The sequence below is a fragment of the Hirundo rustica genome, chromosome 9 (genome assembly GCF_015227805.2).
Source record: "Hirundo rustica isolate bHirRus1 chromosome 9, bHirRus1.pri.v3, whole genome shotgun sequence".
NCBI classification, from domain to species: Eukaryota; Metazoa; Chordata; class Aves; order Passeriformes; family Hirundinidae; genus Hirundo; species Hirundo rustica.
The window spans coordinates 14,268,883-14,293,462 of NC_053458.1; the positions used below are offsets into that span (position 1 = coordinate 14,268,883).

Consider the following 24,580-nt stretch of genomic DNA (forward strand, 5'->3'; position numbering starts at 1 on the left):
CCAATTAACAGAGTCAGTGTCACACACTGACAGTGCTCTTCCTCTTTCCCCAGCACTGATTACAGCTGGCTCTGCAGCCAGCAGACAAGGACAGATACCCCTTTGCTATTATATTCCTATGTGCATCAAAGCACATTTAATGTTCTAATGAAAACCTATATATATGACATATATATATATTTATTCAAATAAATCAGAGGATCAGTGTGTCCTTTCAGCTCTGGTCACAATGACCAGGAATATTTTTTAAATGAACAAAGATTTCATAAGCCATCAGTAAATATTTTATCTTTCAAGGTAAATGACAGCCAAATCTGAACAATTAAAAGCCACAGAATCTCCTCCCAGCAAAGCAGGGGGAATGGGAGAGCAGGTCAGCTAGAACTTTTGAATTTCCTAAGGAGTCAATCTCAGAATGCAGCCAGCTTCACCATCGATTTACTGTGAGAGTCCAGGCTCACATTCACACAAGTGCTCTCTTCTAGAAACCTCAGGGTCATGGAGGGAAGTGGAGATGCAGAAAACACACTTGGCCTGTTGGAATATGGTAAGTGATTGGGGGACGCCCAGACTCATTCCCCCCAAACAAGTGACAAAGTCTTCCAAAGTGAGCTGGGTGGCAACTGGCTCACCAATAAAAGGCAAGAAAAATGCACAGGGGCTCCTGAACTGGAGGCGGTTTCCAAAGGAGCAACTTAAAGCCTTCAATTCATTGTGTTGCCTGAAGTCACACAAAAGCCATGAATCCCATTCAAATTCAACATCTATGACATACTGGTTAATCAGACACTTTATTTCTACTCCCACAGTTCCTATAGTTATATGAATAACCACAAGAGTGTGCTTTGGGGCAAATGCTATTTTAACACCCACAAATGAACATTTATTTACTCTTTCAGCAGTTTCTACAGTCTTCCATTATCAAGTGCTGTTCCTGGGTTGTCAGTCCCACAGGTCTTGACTTTTCCAAACAGATTCCATGTGGACTGTAAACCCACCTTAGTTTGTGGTGGAAACACAAATTATTTTGGGAACTATCACCTAGCTCACTGCAGAAGACATTTGAGGGATGAAGGGTGGACACTTGCAAAAAATCTCCTTTTTCATTATTATCTATCTATAGGATTCAAGGGAACACGCATGTTTTGTGCCTCAGGGGACAAGCTCTTTCATACAGTTATAATTAATTTTTATTCATAAATATTTTTTTGAAACAAACTTACCTCTTATGCATTCCAAATAGTTGTACATCTTGTACAACTCAAAACTTGAATAAAGACACACGAATGCTGTCAGTGTGAAAACTACAACAAAATAAAAAAAAATAAAAACCATGGGAGTTTCGGTCTTCATTACAGTGCAGCTTTGTAGGGCATAGTGAATATTAGATATCAGATATATTGTCTGAAAGCAATAAATAAATCATTGGACAATCTGAACACTTCTTCTGAGGTCAGATTTTTGATACACCTCTGTCAACATTTCATAACTTCTCATCAGCTTCTCTCACAAATCAGAAAAAAAAAATCTAAAACCAAGCTGTCTTAAAAGGCTTTAGAGACAAAAGCTTAGTGATAACTGCAAATAAAAAAAAAAGAAAAAAAAAAAAAAAAGCTGCACAATAACTAAGCTTACTCAACATGCACAGTATTGCAGTACTGCCATTACCCTGCATAGCCTTCCATTTTCCTCTCAAGAAGAACCTGTTTGTATTGGTATTATCTAGATATATCAGTTACCTTGACCTGGTTGAAATGTACCTGGACACAGAATAAGCCCTAGGAAATAAGCTAGAATATAGTCTGCTTTTTCTTTCACCCTGCTGCAACTGAGCTAGAGCATGCTTGCAGAACCTGGTTGAAGCAGTTCTTCAAAGGAGGAAGACAGCTGCTGTGACAGCTTATGAAAAAATTCCATTTACTAGGTTTTTTTGCTATACAGTCGGTATTGCAGGAACTATATATTGCATAGGCCTCGGGCACTGGGGATGAAAAGGGAAAAAAAATTAACTCTAATATAATCCTGGAAAGTAAGCACTCATACCTAATCAGACTGATATTTATGGTAGAAGCACACCCATCACTGGCTGAAAAAGCAGCAACGAATTTCATATTTAAAGATTTTTGTGAAACACCACAGTTTAAGAGAACCACTCATCTTTTCAATATCATGCACAAGTAGTTAACAATAGCTGTACTATAAATCAGTGTCTGGGGGTCTCTACTTGTTCCTTGAGAAGAGCATCCCCTACATTATTTCAAATATACACCTATGTGTATATACACCTGTCTCCCCACTTTGCTCTTCAATTCTCTGAGTAAGAAAGATCCTGCAGGTTTTTTTCAACAGCTCTAAGTACCACGTCACTTTGCAGAATTCACACCATTATTAACAGCAGCTTCAGATTTTAAATCTTCCTAGATGCTGTATATAAAGAAACCCAAAAACTCTATGTTTCACTTCTTTACAGGGATGGGACTGAATCTGTACTCCACACTTCCAGACCAAGTCAGAGGCCAGGCTCAGGACTCAACTGCTTACACCGTTCTAGCACAGTTAGTTCTTCCATAGAGACATTCAAACGTATTTCCCCTTCTGTAAGACAGGTTACAGAACTCTAAAGCAAAAAAGGAGTACAAAATGTTTACTAACTTCTAACCACTCAATGGACAGAAACAAGAGTTTAAATGGAAAAGTTATTTTGTTCTTCAAGGCATTATTATCCTAACAGTTACTTTCATAAAGAAAACCAGGCTGAAGAAGGAGGGCCCAAGTAAAGCAAACAATTAATGGTCCCAGCAATTCACCATGAGCATACACTGGAACAGCAGCAGCCCCTGGTGGCACCCGGATCCTGCCTCAGGCATGAAGATCTGCAGTCACTACTGGCTTGAAAATAATCCTTGTTGCAGAGTTCTGGTTTCCCACTTTATATATCAAATTTTCACTTTACTTACTTAAGTTTTTTGAATGTGTATTTATTCCTCCACAAGTGAAATTCAGGCAAGGGCTTCCCAACCGCTGGGAAACGTGAAACCAACAGGAAATGTACACTGCAACAAAGCTGGAGTGAACAACATGACATTGAACACCCATTTATTGGGGAAGAACAAGAGAAACAGACATATGATGTTGTCTTTCCAACCTGACTTACCCATGTAGCAAAAAGCCCACCAAGACATTAGAACTGGTATCATCATTACATCCACTTCTGCTCCCTTATAGGTGCTATATGGAAACCACACAAGCATCCTCTGCAGCTTACATTGCTTACTACTTCACGGCAAACTGGAACTCCATGAATTGAGCTCAACATCAGAAACTGCAGCTTTTTACCTTAGTTTCTTTGAGAACTGCAGTTTCTTCTGCTCCCTGTATTATCCTACTGTTTTTTCTTTTTTCTCCAGCTAATCCAATCACTACGCTCCATCGAATTCTGAAGGAAATGGGCAGAGCAGCAATGCATTTTCAGTGAAGGATTCTAAACTTGAGTTAATTTCCCACCTCTGACCCCAGGAAAGGCAGTTTAAGCCCAGACATCTTCCAAAAGGCCAATTACACAGCGATCAGAGCTATACAAGTGATCAACACATGCAGAGTTATATATGAACACATAAGCACAAAAACCCAACAAGGGAAAATGGATTTGTACTGGGCCAGGAAAATTAAACACGCTGAGTAAGGTAAATGAGACCTTGAAACATCTTACCTCTAACTTGGCTACTTTTATTACATGATAAACAAAAGAAACTTCCCCAAGGCTACATCTAAAATAAAATTCTGGAGTCAATTAATACAAAAAACCCTAATAAAATACAAAACCAGCACCAGATTTGTAGACATTGCATACAGCCCTATAACCATGGTAACTTAAAAGTTTACTGCAAACAAACCATAGAGCCAGGGTCTTTTAGAATAGAATTACACATTTATTGTTCACATTTGAAATACTTTGGTTCCTGACTGAACCATTCAAAGTCCTAATGGATCTGTAAACTGAGTATCACTATAAAACAATTTAAAATGCCATGTAAAATAATATTTATGTATGTATGTATTTCATTTCATGGTTTCTCAGCATAGCCACTTGTTCTATTTACAAATATATAAAGATTTTGCACTTTAAATCATTGAGATATCAAAGAGGTATTTTCAAATCACACAATAAATATAGAACCTGTTTTGTTAAAAATCTACAGTATACTGTACATTCAAGTCAAGGCAAAAGAGGATTTAATGCCAGTTACACTTGAGACATAAATGAATGTCCAATAATTAAACAATTTCTAAAAGTGCTATCTCTGTCTGTGATGAAAAGTAACATTAGGATCCAGTATTTCATTACAGTCAAAGTTTCAGACCATTGCTTTATTCACAGAATTAGAGCTTCTGTTACTAGAAAAATATCAAAGCTTTTATATATTTTTAAGTTTTCTTTCAAGAGTTGCAAGAAAGAGGCAAAAAAATGGTCTAAAAAATAAAAGCCATGTGCGCACACACACAGAAACACACCACAATTCAGATCACCACATAATCCTCTAGAAGAACGATCAAACTCACAGCATTCTGTTTCATTTAGAATGATAAGTTTATGAACAAGTCTCTAACAAAAACCCCAGCAGGCAACCCTAGAAGTCTAAGGCAGCTGTTCCATGTGCAAGTTTCTACATAGCAGAGTGCCAACTCCAGAGTCTTCCCATGACTTTGTGCATTCCTCAGTTTCTTCTTTGTCATCACTTTCCACCCACAGATTTGGCATGTTATCTGCAGCAGGTTTCTCTGATGCAACACTGGAAGCAGGAAAAAAAAGTTACAATGCAAACAGATAAAGTTCTGAATGGAAAATGAGTATTGTTTCTATGATACAGTGTTTAATATCCTTTGTTATATACCAACCATAAGCTTCAGATTACGCTGTGCTACATAGAGTTCAGCATTTTAAAAACCATCTACAACATTGTTTCACTAACCTGTTTTGTGTAATATATTGAGATATCTGGCAAGGTTCTGGTGAAACAGCAGGACTCAACACAGAGGGAGGTTTTCTTTGCCGAGATGCAGACTTCACTAAACGGATGTCTGGGTCAGACTCTAAGAGAGACACACATCATCAGTTAAACCACAATCCACTGGAAATAAGCAAGTCCTTCCAATCTTTGTGTCCTCTTCTTTAAAAAAAACAAAACAACCAAACACACAGCCCTTAAAGCAGAGATATAATAATAACTGTTATTGATATAGACATGGTATATGTTTTTTTAAGTATATGTAATGCTATTGAATGAAGTTATGTTAAAATTAGGACTCTAAATTTGCAAGTAGTCATATGAAGTCACTCAAACTCTCTCACTTTACAATTGATAAGGCTTTCTTATTCATTAAGTAAAGACTGACTTTCAGCATGCACAAACAGTAATTAGCACCAACATAAAAACCTGCAAACTTGTCAGAATATAGAAAACAAAATCAAAATAAAGTTAGATGTCTTACTGTTTAGACGAACCTAACTATCACTTAAGTTAATGGAAAGACATGGCCAACTTAGCAGGGCCAGATCAATGCCTTCTCACATTTAGATTTCAAAGTTTTCATATGAAGTGGAAAACCAAAATGATTACAAGTTCTACAGTATTTATGAAAGCACCTGAAAGTTACCTGCTGTGCTGTCAGGTATTTGATATTCACCAGATTCTTTCACAAATATAAATTGACTATATATGTAATTATCAGGAAGGCAGTTGCAATTCCCTTTTTAAAAGGAAATTTTGAACCATCTGTTGCCCTGACGTGCGGAAGCATACAGATACATGGTAAAATTTTTCTTGAGACTTTGTTTTTTAAATTTCTTTGCTTATAGCTACGACTTCTAGTTGAGAGGGAGAAAAAGAAACTGTGCAAGAACATAATTTGAACCAAATACTTGCTTCTTAAGAAGGCACTTGGAGTTGTCACATTTTCAGACTTGCAATCAGCAGTCATACTTAAGAACTGGTGCTTCAGCCATGCTCCTCTATCTTCTTCAAATGCCTTTCTCTAAGAAAAGAAATGACAGTTTACACTTATGACCACAGGAAAAATCCCAGCCCACATTAAACTGATGCTATTCCATTTCAGAAAGCCCAAGTTGTAACATGCCCACGTCACCAAGGAGAGCACAGCTTAACACAGCAAATACTGTCTGTGAGCGATCTTTTGAGCCCAGTGAGGATTGGCTGAGGAGGCACTTCTAAGCCAAGTCCCAGTTTGTTCCACAGAGGTCTGAGTAATCCTTTCACTTTACTGCTGTACACTCCAGTGACTTCATCTCCCATGCTCCCCATCCCCCTCAGAGCAGCACGTCCCCCTCTTGGAGCAGCCCTCTTCCAAGGCAGCTGCCAGGAACAATTACTGCTTAAACCTTCTAAACAGGGGGAAAAACCTACATTGAAAAGAGCACTGATTGTCTTTAAAAAAAAAAAAAAAAAAGTGTTGTTTCACTTTCTGAGCACAGAAAAAGAAAATAATGTCTAACAGAAAACCTCCAAGAGATCCAATGGCTCTGGAGCCAAGCAACATGCTATTTCAGCTCCAAAAACCATCAGTGAAACAGGATGCTGCTATTCTATGTCAGTAGAAAAACAGAGGAAGTTGAACTCCAACGCAAACTTTCACAAACACCTACAAAGCCTACAGCATTGCTTCTCATTTCATTTCATACTTCAGCATTCTGACAAGCTGAAGCATGAGCAGTTATACTGCAGTGTAATCCTAAACATTTCCAGACAAACAATTATTGTTTATCATTCATGACTTTTAAAGCTGAATTCAATGTGCAACATGAAATTAACCAACTCACTAAAATGCAAATAAAATTAAATGAGTCATAGTTAGTATTTGTTACCATGTGACCTACTGCTACCCCAGTAGCTATTCTGGGTCAGACAGGTTGGCCAGTTAGCTCCGTATTTGGTCTCCAACAGTGGCCACAAGAGATGCTATTTATGAGCATGGCCACTATCTGCAGTGCATTCCCTCACAGGTTCCCGTTCCCAAAAGCCATTTGATTAAAGATACTGAAAGGCACCCCCTTGTGCCCCATTTTTATTATTTGTGACTGTGCTGCCCATAAGCTCAGACAACTGCTTTTGGAACTTGATGGCACACATTGCCTTTACAGTCTCCTTTGGAAAAAAAAAAAAATCCAGAAGACAGCTACCTAACTGTAAAAAAAAAAAAAAAAAAGGTACCTTTTTGGGTATGTTTTTGACTTAATTTCAAAATTAAGAGTTCCCTTTAGTCCAAGTCTTGAGGGGTTTCGTGAACAACAGTACTGCTTTTATCTGCTCAAATTGAAGCCATGGCTTCATAAATTTTAATCACATCCCACTCCAACTTTCTGCCCTGCACATCAAAGCAAGCTGTTCTGGTTCTGTAAGCAATGAAGTCCATTTCTTTTTTCCTTCAATAGCTTTTTTCCTGTCATATCTGTACCATCCTAGTTTCACAATCACATCATCATGACCTTTCTCTGCCAAATTTGTAAGCCCCTTCACATTTTCGGCCCTAACTATGGGATAGACCAAAGGACACATACTAGAGCTCATTCACAGACACATCTACCCTGACTGCCAGTATCTGTGCTTACTGACCAGCTTAACTAAAAAAACAGAACAGAAAATGACCCTACTAAGGGAAACATAGCAATTACTTGGTGTTTTTGCAAAAGTAATTGTTTTTCAAAGTTTAGAAATCAAGCACCTTTGAGATTCAACCCTGAGGCCAAATTTCACTGAAATATGCATAGGCTCTACTTTTGTAGGAAACCAAACTTCAGCAGTATCTAAGGGATTTAGTTAATTTTTGGAAACACTTAAAATATTTCAAAAGCTGAATCAAAGATGGTTTGATTCCAGTTGCAGAAACTGTATTTTCCAATACAAGCAAAAACCTTGGCTTTTTGAATTGCCAAGAGAATGATCTTCCAGAACAACCAGAGATATGTTTTATACAGTATGGCAATGATCTTTCTCTATAGACATCAGAAACAGATATCGCTGGATGGCTGCACTTTAGCATGCACAAAAGACAGACTTGTAATTCATCTTCCATAAGAGCTCCCATTCCTAATACCTCAAGTCCTAATCTAATAGCAGCTTCTGTAAAACTTTTTCGTTCCTTCTCAAAATTCTTTTTCTGTTCTCGAAATAGTCTCCATTCTTCCTGAAGACGCTCTCTTTCTTCCAACAAATAGCAGTCTTGTAGTAACAGAGTGGTGTCATCATCACATGTAAGCTGTTGCTGTAGATGTAAAGCAACAAAAGCCAAATGTTAATTTGAGAGTGACTTAAGAGGGACAGTATTTCCACAGGTTCAGTTTTATTAGAAAAATGGTTGAAGTTTAATATGGAAACAATGTAGCGGATATCAAGTTGGTGGATAGCAGGGACAGATTTCAGATAGCAATCAAAGTGTCCCTGTTCAGGCAGCCTCACTTTTTTGTTTAGCCCCCCCAAATTATTCCTACCAGGAGTAAAAAGTCCTTAATAAATTATTAACCAAGCCACTAGCAGAGTTAAGACAACCCACTAAGCTGTTTTATTTTAAAAGCATGATCAAGGAATGGAAAAAGGCTCAGAGGCAAGAACAGCGGAATGTTAAATAAAATACACTTGGATTCAATCAAGAACAATAAGAAAATATAAAGCCTACTACCTGTAAAAGCTGTTGCTGAGTTTTGATCATTTCTTTACATTGCTGAATCTCTAACTCTAGCTTTTCAGTTTCTAGCTCATGGTCTTCTCTTGAAATGACATCTTTTTCATTTAAAGCTCCTGAATGTCCACGTGAAACTAAGGGGGAAACAAAGCATCTTTAAAACAAGTTTAAAAAAACCCCAATATCTCGTATCAGAGGCTCCCTGGAAGAGCAAAAGGCTTTAGACTATTTGTTTCAGCCTGAGAGACAGATACACAGTGTACTCAAAAGCATTTCTATCAGAGACAAGAAATCTAAAATTGGTGCGACAAGTGTAATCATCCATCAAATCCAGTTCAGAAAAAAACCCAAAACAACAAAACATGGCTGTCTCACATTCTCCAAGGTAAACCAATCATCTACACTGCAGTAAGAGTTACAAAATCCTTGCTTGTCCCAGCAGTCATTTAAAAGAAAACTCAAGACAACTAAAGATTTTTCACTGGCATGCTGCTCGCCCATTCTTCTGAGCCCATTTTTGAAGGGCTTATGTGTTCATAAAAATATGACAGTAACTAAATTTATCACAGATATAAAAAGAAAACCTTTTCCTTCAAGTCCTGTGAAGTAGAAATGGAGCAACAAACATCGGATGCATGTTTCCATTCCAGTAAGAGAATGAATTACAGAAATGGTTCTATTTTGTACAATTATATTTGGCTTTATTTAACTTAATGCATAGCTAAATCACAATGATTGTAATAAGTCAAGTTTTGATCCCCTAAAGCCAGCACTTGAATGTTAACAGAATCCTAAATGGCTATAAATACTATGGTCATCCCTATAAACTAAAAAAACCCCTTGAAGATGACTCCAAAAAAGTACAAATAATTGTAGGTTTTTTTCCTGATGCTTATTTTTCAATTAGTTACACCAAATAAAGTATTACGAGCATTCTGGAAATCCTTTCTGGGGTGTAAACGTATTCTCAAAGGCCATCTGCTCTTTTATTCACAATTGCATGCATGACCTTCTCAATCTTACTCTTGACAGCAAACATCCCTGTGGCAGTGGCTGCATTTACTTGCATGGGAAAATAATACTAGGAAAGAATTTTATATATTTTTAGCTGTCTTAATGCTGTTTAACAGCTGGAAATGAGGAGAGTCCCGCACCATACCATCAGTCAGCTGATTTTAGAATGCCACAAGAAGTCTCAGAGGATGTGGCATGACAAGGCTCTTGAGAGGGAATTACATGTTTTGAATCCAATTATTTCAGAGTGCCACATCTGCATTACTTTTTCTAAAATGTATTTTATATGTACACATAATGCAGTTAAACACCGACCTTGGTTATCCAGCTTTTCAACGTGATTTTTCAACATTCGCCACTGTTTTCTAATGCTGTTGGTAAGCTGTTCTCGTACAGTTTCACAAGATAATTCCCACATATTCTCTTTATTTAATTCTCCACTATCTTCCTCCTGGTCTGACAGCACCTGTAGGAGCAGAAATAAGAAGTTGCAAACCATTTCAGCCCTCCAAATATGTGCATTTGTTTATATAAATATGTGCACAGATTCAATTTACTGAAGAGAAGGAAAACCTTTAAATAAAGGAAAGGTTTTTCCATCCAGGGAAATTTGACTCTCAGGGAGTTCAGTTCCCTGACAGCATAATGCTGAGGAGGCAAGGCTCAGCCACTCTAACATTCTCAACCTGCTGCGTCCTGCTGTCAGGCTTCAGCAGTAGCTGCCCCAACATGGGGGCAAGTCATCCAGTCAAGTTCAGAAGAGTACTCACACCCCATAAAGAAGGTGACAGAGAATCTAGTGCTTTTCTACACAGCCATGGCAGCAAAGTATTCAATAAAAAAATCCTGTAAAGAAATACTTAAAATCTGGAAAAAAAACCAAAAACCCCCAGGCATGCAAAATCCAGTATTTTGCATTGCAATACAGAATTACATATGAGTACCTAACGCATTTAAATTCAAAGACTATTTTCAAGCTTTTCATTGACTTCCTGGAATGAATACACTGTGCATTGTTCACAGAGAGCAGAATATTTAAACACGGATGGATTTCATGCAAAGTGCATGATGTGCAATCCACTGCAACTCTCAGAAGATGTTTACTTTTTTTTTAAATAAGTATCAAATTACTCCAGCCCTATACCATAAACTACTGGGGAGATTTAACACTTAATACTGAAGAATACTTACCAGCCCATCTTCAGATCTTTCTTTAGGTTTTTGTTTCTGTGGTGGAAGAAGTGAAATAATATCTTTCTTCATTTGCTGAAGAACTTTCTTTAGCTCAGCATTTTCCAGTAAAAGCTGTTTTTGGCGTTGTTCATAATCACTTAACAGAACTTTGTACATTTCTTCTTCATTTCTGGAAGAAATAATCTTACAGTAACAACATAATAGCTCTAATACATGCTTCAATTAATGTTGTTCTAAGACAACTACCTGGCTTCTGTCTTATCAGTCCTCCATGCACCTCTCTTCCCATCAGCTCTACCAACATAATTTAGAACTTCCATAGCTACAAATGAAAAGGATATTTCAAAGTGTGAAACAACATGCAAATAGATAAAGATTTAGATGACAATGCATTTATAATAAAAAGACCACATTACTCAAATATCCCCCTCAATCTTGAAAAATGAAACCACATGGCCCTGTTTAAAGCAAAAATAACAGTCATAGAAAAAAGTTTTTGAGTTTGGAAACTCCGAAGAATGTATTCTCATCCTGTCTTATCTTTTTTATGCATTTCTTAATGATACCTTCATCCCTATTTCAACCTTGATATCAGTCTATCAACTCTATGCTCATTCTAGGAATAATACCAGTTTTATCTCCTGTTTAGGTAAGGAACTTCATTAATGTTACATAAGGTATTCCTTAAAACAAAAACTTCTCTGTCCACATTTGAATAAAAATAAAATAAAAATAAAAAACCCTAACCACACCAACAGCAAAACCCCAAACCCAATATATGACTACAGATTAGTGATCCAAGCTAGTTAGCTATCAAGCAAACAGTAGCTAGTTTTTAAACCCTGCTGTTTTCATCTCACTGATGCTTGAATTAGCGCTGGCCATCTGAAGTCAAGAATGTTTACATTTTGCTGACCTCAGAGTGAAGGTTCTAGAGCTTACTGAACTGATATCTAAAGATTTTCTGCAGCTAAACTAGATGTTCTTCCTGCTGTGCCCTAACCTGGTTTGGCTTAACCATGAAGACTTTCAGAAATCTAAGTCAGTAGAGAACCATCTTGGCAACAACATGAATAGTCTTCTTCTGGTTTAGTGAACTAAATGAAAGAACATGCACTACAGCTGGCAAACAGCTGAGTTTGGGGGCGACAGGTAGACAAGAGCAGGACTTCCCTTCCACTGGAGATATATTATATAAATACTTTAAGGCCAGATATATGAACCAAAAGGTACTCTTTTTTAGTACCTAACAACAATACCCATTTTCAGCCATTCTTTTCACAGGAAACTATATTTATGGCAAAAAGCACTTATGACAAATGTGTTGAATGCAATTTTTGGGCAGTACAACATAAAAGTACTCATGATAAAGGAGATCTGGTTTGTCCTCATTTCACATAGTACAGGATGGTACATCTGCCTTGTGTTACTTCCTCTCAAACCTCTCATTACTTGTGCTAACCACAAGCAGAGTGTAGTATCTCCAGAGTAAAAAGCTCATGCAGTGCCCCTTCCTGATGGCAACTACTTGGAACAATACAGTGTTTATGATATTATCTAAAATCTTGTGATAGCAATAGCAGCAAGAAAACGGAGGAGAGATGGCTCTGGCATAGGCATTGATACCTATGGAAACCTAGGAACTAATTTTCCTTAGTAAGGAAAAAAAACCAAACCAAAAAACCCAAACAAACAACACAAAAAAACCACCCCACCAACAAAAAACAACCCCACCTCACTTGGTAAGATCAGGATTTGGTTTATGCTTGGTAATGATCCCATGCAACACAACGTAGAAAAGTCTTACACAGTCAGCTAACATGAAATATTGCATCTTTTCTTTAACATTCTAACATCCAAATAAAACCTGCAAGAGGGCAGCATTGCCTTTAATGATAAAAATGCTTAAAATTGGCTCTGGTTAACACACAGAACATGATAATCTTGCTGTGGGAAAATTCAAAGAGCTACTTACCTAACTTTTTGTCTTTTTTATTCATGACTAATTGATGTAAACGTTCCTTTAATTTGTTATATTCCCTCTCTTTCCTCTTCATATCATGATTGTACTGTGTAGCTCTACTTGAAATTATGTTCTGTAACTTCTGAACCTAAAAGCAATGCCACAAAAGCCTGTTTCTTCCACTGTAGTATAAACACAAATTTCTTCAGAAAACTAAAATGCATGAAGCAAAACAAAATTTCTGTTAACTGTACTTCTGGTAAAAGGAAGTGACAAAAGGAATTAGAAGAACTCTCCCACCCCATGGATTCTGATCTCAGACTTATCTCAGGAGAGGTAGTTTCTTTTCAGCAGAAATCCACATCACAAGAAGCAGATCATAATACTATAATTCTTCTGAAGATACTATGAAGTACCCTCATGTTCTGATAAGTCACATAACCTTTAATGTCTTTATTGAAGGGAGCAGAGAAAGATATCTTTATTTTCAGTAATTCATGTTCAGGATCTAGGTTTACTCCAATTCTAATCTATGCTTATTAGGCTTACACTAAAAAAAACCCAAAAAATCTCCTCTTCCTTGGGGCAGCAGGACACTGAAAGATAAACTACTCCATTTGGTCTAGAAGAACATTAAAACATAGTGAAGCAAATTTTTGACGTGTATCATCAATTCCTAGGGTTGTATAGTTTGGGGGTTTTAAAGTTTTCTGATTTAACCTTACAAACATACAGCACATTCAATATATCTTATGCTGGAACTTTAGGAAGTTCACCATGTACAGTTAGTATGGGGACTCCCAACTGTATGAATATGTTTATGAACACAGAACAGTCACAAATTTAGAGGAGCCACATTCACAAAAACATAGGAGCTGTGTGAAGTACAGTGCTAGGAAAGGAGCATACAGGAAACAAATCCCAAACTAAGAAGTGTCATGGATGTCAAAGTGTTCACTGATCTTGATTGTTTCAAGATATTTCAGTTTAATGTGACTGTGGTTTTGAGCTGGGTTTCTCCTCACCTCCCGCCTTCTTATTGGTATTTTGCTCCGATCTATAATAAGAAAACCCCAAAAGCCTCTCTACACAAAATGGTTGAGTAAGTGACTGAATCCTGTTGCCCCTCCTAATTTTTGATATATCAGAATGTTCTAAGATAAAGCTACACACAAAATCTCAGAAAACTGCACAACTGCCATGCTCTCTACTATTGTTGTAACTTGGACCTATTGCTTACAGAACTTATTTATCCATATGCAACATGCCAGTCACCTTGAAAGACAACATTTACAACAAAAAAAAACACATTCAAAATGAGCAATTACAAGACTCCGTGCAAAAAAAAATTTTTCTTCAATATCTAAATAATGACTTGTGTTAATGTACAAAGCAACTCACTTCATCCTTTTCATTTTTAAGTAACTGGTGCAAATTTCTGTTCTTGCTTTGCAGTTGTCTGTCTCTTTCCTGAAGCCCAACTATTTCCCTTTTAGATAATTCCAACTGTTCCTAGAAGAAGCGTTGATAAGTTCAGTATCAATAAAAATTAAAAGCATAAGACTTTAAAAGAAACCCAACCAACCAAAACAAACAGGCCACGTTAACCAAACTGCCAAACCACCTCACTTGAGATAGGGCTTGGTATTTAACAGATATCTTTTGCAGTTCGGACTTTTTCATTAAGTCAGGACTCTGTAAGTATATCTGTACTGTGTGAGTGAGGTGGATACTAAGCAACCTAAGTATGAATTTGGAGCTACAGTTTTACTGGAGCATTTCTGTTGAATAATCGAGGGTAAAATTAACACAGATATACAGACTGTGATGATAACAATGCAAATGGAACACTTCACACATACAGAGAAGACTAGACAGATGATCTCATTAAAACAGACAATGCAAAACTAACATTTTAGAAAGTTTTGTCCATGAATAAGACTAAGACTTGAAATTGGCAGCTTAAATGGCAGCCAAATACTACATACAAGCTTTTACTTCATATGTGTAGTGACATACAAGCATAGATATATTTAAGCAGCAAGAACTTCTAAACAAACTACAGTGAAATACAAGTAACACAATAGTGGAAGTCAAGAGGATTGCTGTATGGTACCTGAAAGAATCTACATGAGAAACCTCACAAGCTGACAGCCAAATTAAATGCCGTGGGATTCATGCAGTACTAAGAAGATTTCCCTCTCTTCCCCTAAAGCTATTCATCTAGGGAAAGCAAACTGGAGTGTTCTAGACCCTAACATTTTATAGTGTTTGTATAAAAATGTGTGCAGTTACAGATTACTTTTAATATAATCAAAATCCTTCTACATGAATGACTAATCTCAGCAAAGGACTACTATGATTTTGAAAATCTACAGCAATATTTCTCAAGGAGATAGCGCCGACCAGCCCAAGTGAAAAGCAAACCTAACAAAGCACTGAATCATGCACTTAAATATTTTTCTTTTTTTCTATTTTATTTTCTTGACAGAATTAAGAGAAAGTCAAGTCTTTTCTAATATGACTGCACATACAAGTGCATCCAGGAACTTTCAATATATCAGCTACTCCGCAGGGACTGGCCTTGAGCATGTGTTTATCCTGTGATAAAATGAAGCTTAGTAACTTCTGGTTTGACAACAGTTTCTGAGCAATTCTTACAAAGAGACTTTGTAGTTGGATGTTCAAGGAATCCAACAACAAAAAAACCACATGGAAAGAGACCAATAAAAACCCTGCACTAGACGAGCCATCTGCGCTTTTACTTGCTACAGTTACATTGGGAATCTATCTTTCAGAGCTGGGCATACCCTTTTAAGCAATACTAAAATGATAGGAACTGAAGTGTTTAATATTTTCACCCAAAGCGTACATTAACACTCCCAATTCAAACAGTCTTTCCCCCTGCCTGATTAAAGAGGCTAAAATGCTAAGTAATTAGAAGTTCTCTTATTAACTCATATTTCATTAACTTTAAGGTTAATTTTCCTCTGGGAAAAAAGACTTCCAAAAACCCCAAAATACAACTTCAAATTAGTACTGGGTAGGAAAAAACCAAACAAACAAAAAAGGACTTGCTGTTAAGAATGCAGAGAGCTGCATAATTCTAGTGGAATGATCTTGCTTTCTACCTTTAACTTAGCATAGCAGTTCTGTAAATGATCCATATCACTTCCCAGTTTCAGATGCTGCATTTCTACTTCTTCCTGAGCTCGAAGGTTCTTGTGCTGCAGTGCAAGCAATTCATTCATACAATTTATGATAGCTATTAAATTTAATTCTTTTCCTTTGGACTCCGCATAAATAGAAGGAAAGCCCAGTGTTGTTAATTCCTGGTAAAAGAAAAGGGAGGAGGGGAGGAAAATGAGATCAATAATTGGATCAATCTGCCACCACTCTCCGAAAGACAGAAACAGCATCAGGTGAAATCCTGTATGAAGGGGGGAAAACCCAAATCTTACTTCCCACCAACTTCAGCTCCTAGGCACTGAGGAAGAAGCCTTCTTAATCCAGTCAATTGTTTTTTACAGAAATAAACAGGAAGATCTGGCTTACCCTATCAATATAGGATATACTCTGTTCAATATTATCTTCTGTGCAGAAGGCACTGAAAAAGCTGTGCATGTTTTTGGATGAAGGCAGTGACAAGCGTAGCACTTGTGAGTTCATGCTTGTAGGAGATCTCTTTCTTTCTGAGGTATATGGAAGTATATTTTTGCTGTCTAAAACATTAAGAAGAAATCAGCTATTATTTTAACACACTACATAAAATCAAACCCTTATGTACTCAAAGTATTTTTTACAGAAATTTAGATTCTAGAGATCAGAATTTGATCTAGAATGACATTAAATAAGTCACAGCATATATAAAAAAGAAACTTCCATTCAAGATTTAGACTCAATAACACTTTAAAGTGTTGTACCTTTCAAATTGTATTCATCCACCAAGAAAAAACTGAGCACACTTCCTTTTTATTGACTTAATACAACACAGGTGCAAGACATGAGCATTCAGTAAAATTCTTATAGAATGTATTGCATTATTATACTTAAGCGTATGCTGTAATTTACTCTTCCACTAGGCAGAAATAAGCAAGAAAATATTTACTCATTTAACAAATTTGTAACCAATTTATGAAGCAAAAGAATATGGAAAAAGTGAAGAAATCTTTGAAAATACAAGATACATTGACAGGCATGATTACAAAAAATAAAATGTGACTGCAAGTACTTAACATTTCCATGCAGGTGCAAAGACAGTATTTTACATTAGCATTTCTGTAAGGACTCAATCCAAAACAAAGCACTGTTCGTATTATTTACCATGCTGTTTAAACTGCTCAAAAATGTCATGCACAGAACTCCAGTCACTCCCTTTAGCTGCTATAACATCGCTGGTAAAATCAGCAAATCAACTAAATTCAAAATATTCCCAGCTTACCTGATGACAGCACCGGCAGAGTAATAGTCTTCCAATCTCCCATAGCAACAGAGACAGGCTGGCTACCTGAGCAACTGGTTCAGCAGCAAAGTATTTAGTACAATTGCTGGCAACGTGTGTTACGTAGGCATCTCCTGAAATAGAAAGAGCATTTTAGATTAACAAAAGCAGCTAATACAGCTAGAAGGTTAAAGAAGGCACAGGAGAGTGACTACTGAATTTGAACCACATGAAATTTCTTTACACTTCTTAATACTAAATTTGCAACACAGTAAGCACAGCAAACAGTATTCTGTAAAAATGATGCATCTATCTATATTTAGTCTTCACTGTCTTGTAAACTATTTACCAAAGCCAAAATGCCAGAAACACGTGAAAATAAAGACTCATACTGTATATAACTACTTTTTTCTGTTGATGTACATCAGAGAAAAAAGAGCAAGCCAAATATTTTTTCCTGCCACATATAACCAGGAAGGAATTTTATTACTGTAAATTTACATGAAGTTTTAACATAGGTCTGTCTAAGTGAGATTGTTACTTAAATAGATGTATTACAAAGGCTCTAGAGAGGATATATTGGCAGAGAGCAAAGGAGCTTTTAATAAATATTTTACTATTTTAATTAACTTGTACATTTAGTAATATGGCCAAGGAAGCAAGTTGCTTGCTTCCTTGCAGAAACTCCAAAACTGTTGAAGGAAACAAAGAGGAGAAGGCTTACCCTTGTTGGCACAGCCTCTCAGTACAGCACTGTCCCTCTGGAAACCAAAGGGAAGCCACCCGCCCAAAAGAAAGGACAAGCTGCTCGTCCCCTCAGCCCACCCCCACCGCACACTAAGAAGGCACATAATGGCATTAGTTATCTCTCACTGCTGGAAACTTTAAATCCAGCTTGGATGCTAAAGACTCGGACAGCACAACCCATCAGCTGTTACAGAAACAATGATACTTCAGGGAAACAAACTTTCCACCTGACAGAAATAAAGGCCTCTTTGTTTCAACCAACACTTTGGAACAAAGCCTAAAAGTCTGTTTTAGATGGATTCAGTAGATTTTGGAGCACAGGGATGTTCCTGCCTAACCCCTTGCTAATGTTCCAATAAACACACTTTGGCTAAGAAATTTCTAAATTTCTGACACCAAAACCTTGTATTTTTATCACTGTGGAAAAAAATATTATTTGGGCAGGGAAAGAAGGCAAAGGACAGAGGAGGAGTGGTTCGTTATCCCTAATGTCTCTTGAGACTAGAGAGTAAAAACAGATATCAAATATCAAAGCACAAAATAGAGCATCCAAAGAAAGACCAAGTTTTTCAGAGATCATACTGGTGCACAGTCATGTTCATAGAAAGCTCAGCACTAGAAAAAACTCTTAAATAATTATCCAGCTGGATGAACATTTCTTCAGGTTCATAAGTGTACATGGGGAAAAAGGTAATCAGTTATTCCTCATGTGTGCTGTAATTTAGTAGCTCCTGAAAACTTTCAGATTAGAAAGTACACATAAAGCAGCAAGAAAACAGTCAATGTAATGATCTAGTTGCTGTTCTTGTTAAAGAAATGGTTTGTTCTGCTTTCTCGCTACACTTGATTTATGCATTTTTTTCTCTTTTTTCCCCCCTGCAAAAGCAAGACGTTCAGAAATTAACTGACAATAGTGCTTATTAAATGGAATTCAAAGTCAGTATTAAGAGGGCACACTTACATGCTACATTCATTTTTGATAGAGCCATCAGATAGATAAATGCACAAACATAAGAAAAAAAGGCAGCAAATTAAGATGCAAGTATGTTTTCATTACTGACATCACAACCCTGCAATCTAATCACATTTTTCAAAATATTATTGAGAACATCAATATACAAATTCCATCAAGTGTTGGAAAGTCCGCAAAAATACTTACATCATTTTAGATATGCTGCTATCCAAACAAACCAGCTTTTATTCCTTAAGAGACTGCACCCACACTCACTGAACACAGAGTATTATCAACCCCCAGGTCTCTCTGCACTGACAGTACTATTCTGACACAGTATCTATCACCCTAAACAATGTCTGACTGGAAGCAGGACTAACCCAGGTACAGTAATGCATTGAGTCCCTAAATTTGCACTCAGCAAGTCACACGCAGATTCATTCAGAGCAAGACTACCCTGTACACGGGGATTTGTTATAGTTACTTCCCTACCAGGTTCAATGACTTGCCCAAACACCTGTAACCACCCACTGCCCCAACTGGCAGCATCACTTCCCCTGCCATGCAAGAAATTTCTGGCAGCCAAGACATGGATGGATTGTGCAAGAATGAACTTCTGGGACCCAGACTTCAAAAGTGTGAATACAAGAGCAGAGCCATCTCACCGAAAAAAGAAATTTTCACAGAGACCCCAACATACACCCCACTAAAAACAGAGAGTTTGATTAATACCAAGGAAGTAGTAATCACACCAAGGCATTTAAGTGCTAGTTGGAATGAATGAAGTGCAGAAACCCCAGGGAACTTAAAAAAAAAAAAAAAAAAACAAAAAAAAAACACACTGTCATGGTAATAAGGTAATAACATACCAGAACTTCTTTGAAAGCCACCCTCTGAATTTTTGGACAAAAAAGGTACAGAAGTGCTTCCAGAAACTTCTAGATAACACACTAATAAATACATCTTTCTTTTCAAGAATGATTTAAGTTCAAAATTAGTATATCTTATAAGCCCAAAGAGCTGAAAGAAGCTGTTCATAAAATTACTGGTTTATGTTTTGGGGAACAGAAGAGGAACTGTAAATAAATGTGCCAAGATTTAAGACAAATCTGATTCAGTAAGCCTGAGTTCAGGCCATATGAAAACCATAAGCAGCAAGAAGTAGAATTATAAACTTAACACAATAAAGTACACTTAAAATTTCTAAATATCATATTTAAACTTGAAAAGGAGCAGTTGTAACTGGGTTAGTAAAACACACTCAATCAGCAGAGAATCGTCACAGTGCTGTGATCATATTGCACCATCTGGTCATCCCTAACCCAGACAGGGTGTGACAAGTGGGAAATGCACTATCTGCTAACCCAGAAGATTTATACATGTCCCCCCACCAAGGTAGGGAAGATATGGAAAAGCACCTCTGGACAAGTGCAGTGTCTCAAAAGAAAGCTTCAAGAGTCAGCATCAGCCAGAAGTTGTCTAACATTCCTTCTCTGTATATTTCAAACACTACAACTTGTGACAGGCATGTGTTTCAACTTGTAAAACTGCGGGGGTACTTAGCATTTACTTGAAGACCAATGTGATTCTTTTCTACTAAAATAATACCCAAAGGGAGCTAGGGAGCTGTTTAAAGCTTTTACATTTGTCCAGTAATCCGCAGAGGTCACACAGATGGCTTCTATCCGGATAGACAAAAAGACACAAAAGTCTGGGTGAACTTAGGGTACATTCTAGACATGACATTGTAGGTTTACAAATACATCCCTGATAATGTCATGACTTGATTAATTCATGTAATTGCCATGAAAGTTCCTGCATTTCCTCCCTAAAGTTTTGATGTTTATTGTCTCTCTACAGAATTTCTAATAAGTTTATCATTAGCACTAATATATATGATACCCAGTGATAATGGTACAGTAAAAAGAACACCCATTTTTAGTGATCTTTATTTAATATTGTCATTTTAATGATGCCTCCTGCAATTAAATCTGAGCCCAGATTTTTCTGCCCACACTTACAAAATTGTGGTAATTTAATCATTAATCTATTCGCTTCAAAACGGGAGTGAAGGAAGCCCTCAACTTATCCACATTCCATGGAAACTAAGTAATATCAGATTTTCAGCTGAATTTCCCAGTATTGTCAAAAGTAACATGAAAAATCAAGTCATGCCACCTAGCCTGTGGGTATGAAGTCCCTGCTCATTCTGAATGCATCTTACTCAAAAGTCCCAACTACATTTCTCCCCTCCATTTAACTAAAAAAAAAAAAAAAAAAAGGAAAACTAATTAAAATTAACAAGGGTATTAAGAAAATAAATATACAATCTTCTCAACACATATAATTACACAAGAATATACTCTTACATCTGATAAAAATCAGTGTTCAATGCCTGTTCTGTCATGGTCTTTGCCTCAAACACACAGGTTACAAGGAATATAATCTGATGTACTACCTCAAGATTCAACTCTACATGCTACGTACACAGATGACTGAAACTCTGTTAATCTGATCACTGAAAAAATTGAAACACATGGAAATGTTTTATCTGGCTCCCAAATTCCTACCCCACTTTGAACTAGCACAGTGGATTTCACATTAGCATTTTCCTATCACTAAACAATAACTCTATTGTTAATCTTCAAAACTGCATTTCTCCCTTTGCACTCAGAAACCACTTACTATATGTAACCAGAGAAGAACATTCTGTTACCAAATCTCCCTATGTCACAGACAAGAAGAGAACTTCAGAAACCATTTTCTGTATGTCCTCCTCTTCCTGAGGTCAGCTTTAGCCAAGCTTTACAGCTGTCTATCTCTGAAAGCAGACAACTTTTTAAAAGAAAAGCAAACCACTCTCTTATTAGTTCCTAAAGTTGGTGAGCTATTTACTGCACAGAGCCAGAACTAGTATTCCAGATATCAGAAATTAGGCAACTTACACGTTTCAGTAGGATATAACCTGAAAGTTAAATCAGGCATGGAATGCAAGAAGACAACTACATGATTTCTCTAGAGATTACCAGGGAATTCAAGGAATAATTCTCCTGTAAATTCTAGGTTTCTATTAATCAAAACATGTTACAGAAAAGACAGCTCCGAACAAATGGGACCGGTGAAATGTCAGCATGTGGCAGCAAGGAGCACTAACAAGTCTACCACAGTGCTCTGGAAGAAGGAATCATCCAACACACCTGGGCAAGACAGCATAATTGGACTTTCAAAACCTTTCCACAATGTTCTCTCCAAAAGCCCTTAAATTAAGATGTTAAGGAATTTATTAATTACTAATTATAAATGGGAAATGGCCAAGTGTAGGAACAAGTCTTAGAAGGGTGAGCAAAGTATATGAAAGAGATAAAAATTAGGGTCCCAAAAGGGACAGGCATCTCTGTTGTTCAGTAACTTTAAAAAAGGTGATGAACATGTGATATACTCATGTACTATACAGCGTTATTCACAAAAATAAACAAAGGCTGAATGATGAACTGCAGAAGGCAGTCCTCACACTGAGCAAATGGATAACAAAAATCAGCAGCTGAAATTTCTTGTCCATAAACACAAACTAACACAATTGAAAAAACAACTCTGCTATGCACTTAAACCAACAGACTCTAGTTAGGCATTATCATGCAGGAAGAGATCCCAAGCCCCTATGATTAGTTCTCTGGAAATAACAGCTCCCAGGCAGTTAACAGAACCCTGGAGCAGAGAACAGAAGAGACCACCATAATGTCTCACAATGAATACTACGCTTCTCCACTTTAAATATCTCACAGAGGTACAACCTCCCCTGTAAAAAAAGACAGAGTACACCTAAATATGGTGCAAGAAAGGTCAAGCAATGCCTTCATACAATAAACTAATAAGCTGTGACTTTTCAACTAGAAGAGGAAACAGCTGGAGAAACAGGACCAACATACAGAAAACATATTCTTTGCTTCTTTTAACACAGCAGTTATAAAGAATGCAATGAAACATTCAGTGCAACAGCTGGGAAATAAGGGCATTTTTTCCACCTAAGACACACTGTGGACTTGGATCACCATGAGGTGCTGTGAATACTCAATACATAAACTGCCTCCAACTTTTTGAAAATCATCCATCAGTACCTATTACATTTTAAAAGACAGATACGGCCTCTGCTCAGAAATCCTTCAATTCCAGACTGCAGCATCCTGGAAGGATATACAGATAAAAGCACTGCCATACTATCAAACTGTACTTAACATCTTTTCCTTAGCATCAGCAGCCAGCTTCAAAACCAATATACTGAGCCCCATGACCCTGGTGCTACCCTCTCCTGTGATCTTTCCGGTCCAAATTAAAACTGATATTAGTATCACAGCTTTCTGCACTCATCCTTCCCACACCCCCTCCCCCCAAAAAAACAAAACAAAAATATCTTCCCCCATAAACACCTATAACCTGAACTCCCATCCACTGTATCAAACCATTTCTCTAGACGCCCTTCCTAAGTTCATTGTTAAAATTTACCTAATACGTTCACATTTTACTTCGAATACCTCTTATTTTAAGTCATTGCCCTGAAATTCCTATCATACCTTGGCAGCCTATGGAGCTCTGCTGAACTATTTCACTCAGCACTGCAAGCAGCAGAGCACTCTACGTAATCTGGGGATGCAGGAACACTACAAACTAGTCCCGCATTCCGATTTGGTCTTCAAATTTAAAGCAGCTTTGCCGCAAATAAATAAAATTTTAAACAGCGTTTAAGAAATGTGCCCAAGTCACTTACGAAAACCGTACTCTTACATCACGTGAGCCGCCAGCTCAACCCGAGCAGCCACAAATTCCCTGACTCAGTAGAAAGCTTTACGGCTCTCACCTCCGAGCATCTGCCGCTTGTAGCTTCACAGGATAGCAGACGCTGGGCCTTACAGCGCCGGGGGGAGCGCCGGCCAAGCCCAGCCCCGCCGCGGCTCTCCCTCGTCCCCGCGGGTCAGCCGGAGCCTGAGGGAAGGGAGCACATGTCAGGGCACACCACCCGCCCGGGCCAGCGGCTGCCGCTCCCCCGCCCGGGGCCCTGCCCCGGCCCGGGGCGAGCCCAGACCCCGGGAGCGCCGCAAGCCCCGGGCTCGGCAGGAGAGCCCGGCGCGGCAGCCCCGGCACCTCCGGTACCTCCGCCCCCGGCCGCCGCCGCCTCCCCCGCGCCCCGCCGGCGGCCGCCGTTACCCGCCGCGCCCAACGCCCCGCCCGTGACGGGGCGGAGGAGCCCGCGCACCCCCCACCTGCTGCGGCCGCAGGGAGGGGCAGAAGAAGGAAAGCGGCTTCCGAGCGAACCCCGCGGCCGGCACGGCCCCGAGCGGGCCCCGCGGGGTTAAACCCGCGCCGCGCCCCGCCCCGCCCCGCCGCCATTGGCCGCGCGGTTGCCGGGAGACCCTGAACGGCACCTGCCGGCCCGGCCGCGCCTCCGCCACCTGCCCGCGGGCCGGCCCAGGCCCAGGCCCGGCCCCTCGGTCAGTTTCGACCCGGCCCCCCCTGTGCCATCACTCTCTGCCCGCGTAAAAAGTCACTCTCTCTCTTTCAAAAGCTCTCTTCAGGAACGGGA

The 24,580-nt window shown here is 38.4% G+C and overlaps 1 protein-coding gene across 1 annotated transcript; it reads right to left on the bottom strand.

Annotated features, from left to right (window-relative positions):
• Positions 1 to 3,908: 3,908 nt before the first annotated feature.
• On the bottom strand, positions 3,909 to 24,320 carry SSX2IP (SSX family member 2 interacting protein). The gene is made up of 15 exons (XM_040072881.2): positions 24,261 to 24,320; positions 23,858 to 23,982; positions 17,307 to 17,440; positions 16,421 to 16,587; positions 15,997 to 16,197; positions 14,267 to 14,377; positions 12,878 to 13,013; positions 11,149 to 11,224; positions 10,900 to 11,071; positions 10,024 to 10,174; positions 8,692 to 8,828; positions 8,110 to 8,277; positions 5,925 to 6,033; positions 4,971 to 5,091; positions 3,909 to 4,790 (listed from the first exon to the last, which is right to left on the bottom strand). The coding sequence occupies exons 3-15, from the start codon at positions 17,347 to 17,349 to the stop codon at positions 4,637 to 4,639; spliced, it is 1,746 nt and encodes a 581-aa protein (XP_039928815.1). The 5' UTR covers positions 17,350 to 17,440; positions 23,858 to 23,982; positions 24,261 to 24,320; the 3' UTR covers positions 3,909 to 4,636.
• Between the last annotated feature and the right edge of the window lie 260 nt (positions 24,321 to 24,580).

Bases quoted from the DNA above. Each gene is read 5' to 3' on its own strand.
- SSX2IP (XM_040072881.2), bottom strand. From the start codon at position 17,349: ATGGGAGATTGGAAGACTATTACTCTGCCGGTGCTGTCATCAG. The intron at 16,198-16,420 runs GTAAGCCAGATC...TTCTTTTACCAG, and splicing joins GTATATCCTATATTGATAGG to GAATTAACAACACTGGGCTT. The intron at 6,034-8,109 runs GTATTAGGAATG...TTCTTTTCTTAG, and splicing joins CTATTAGATTAGGACTTGAG to AGAAAGGCATTTGAAGAAGA.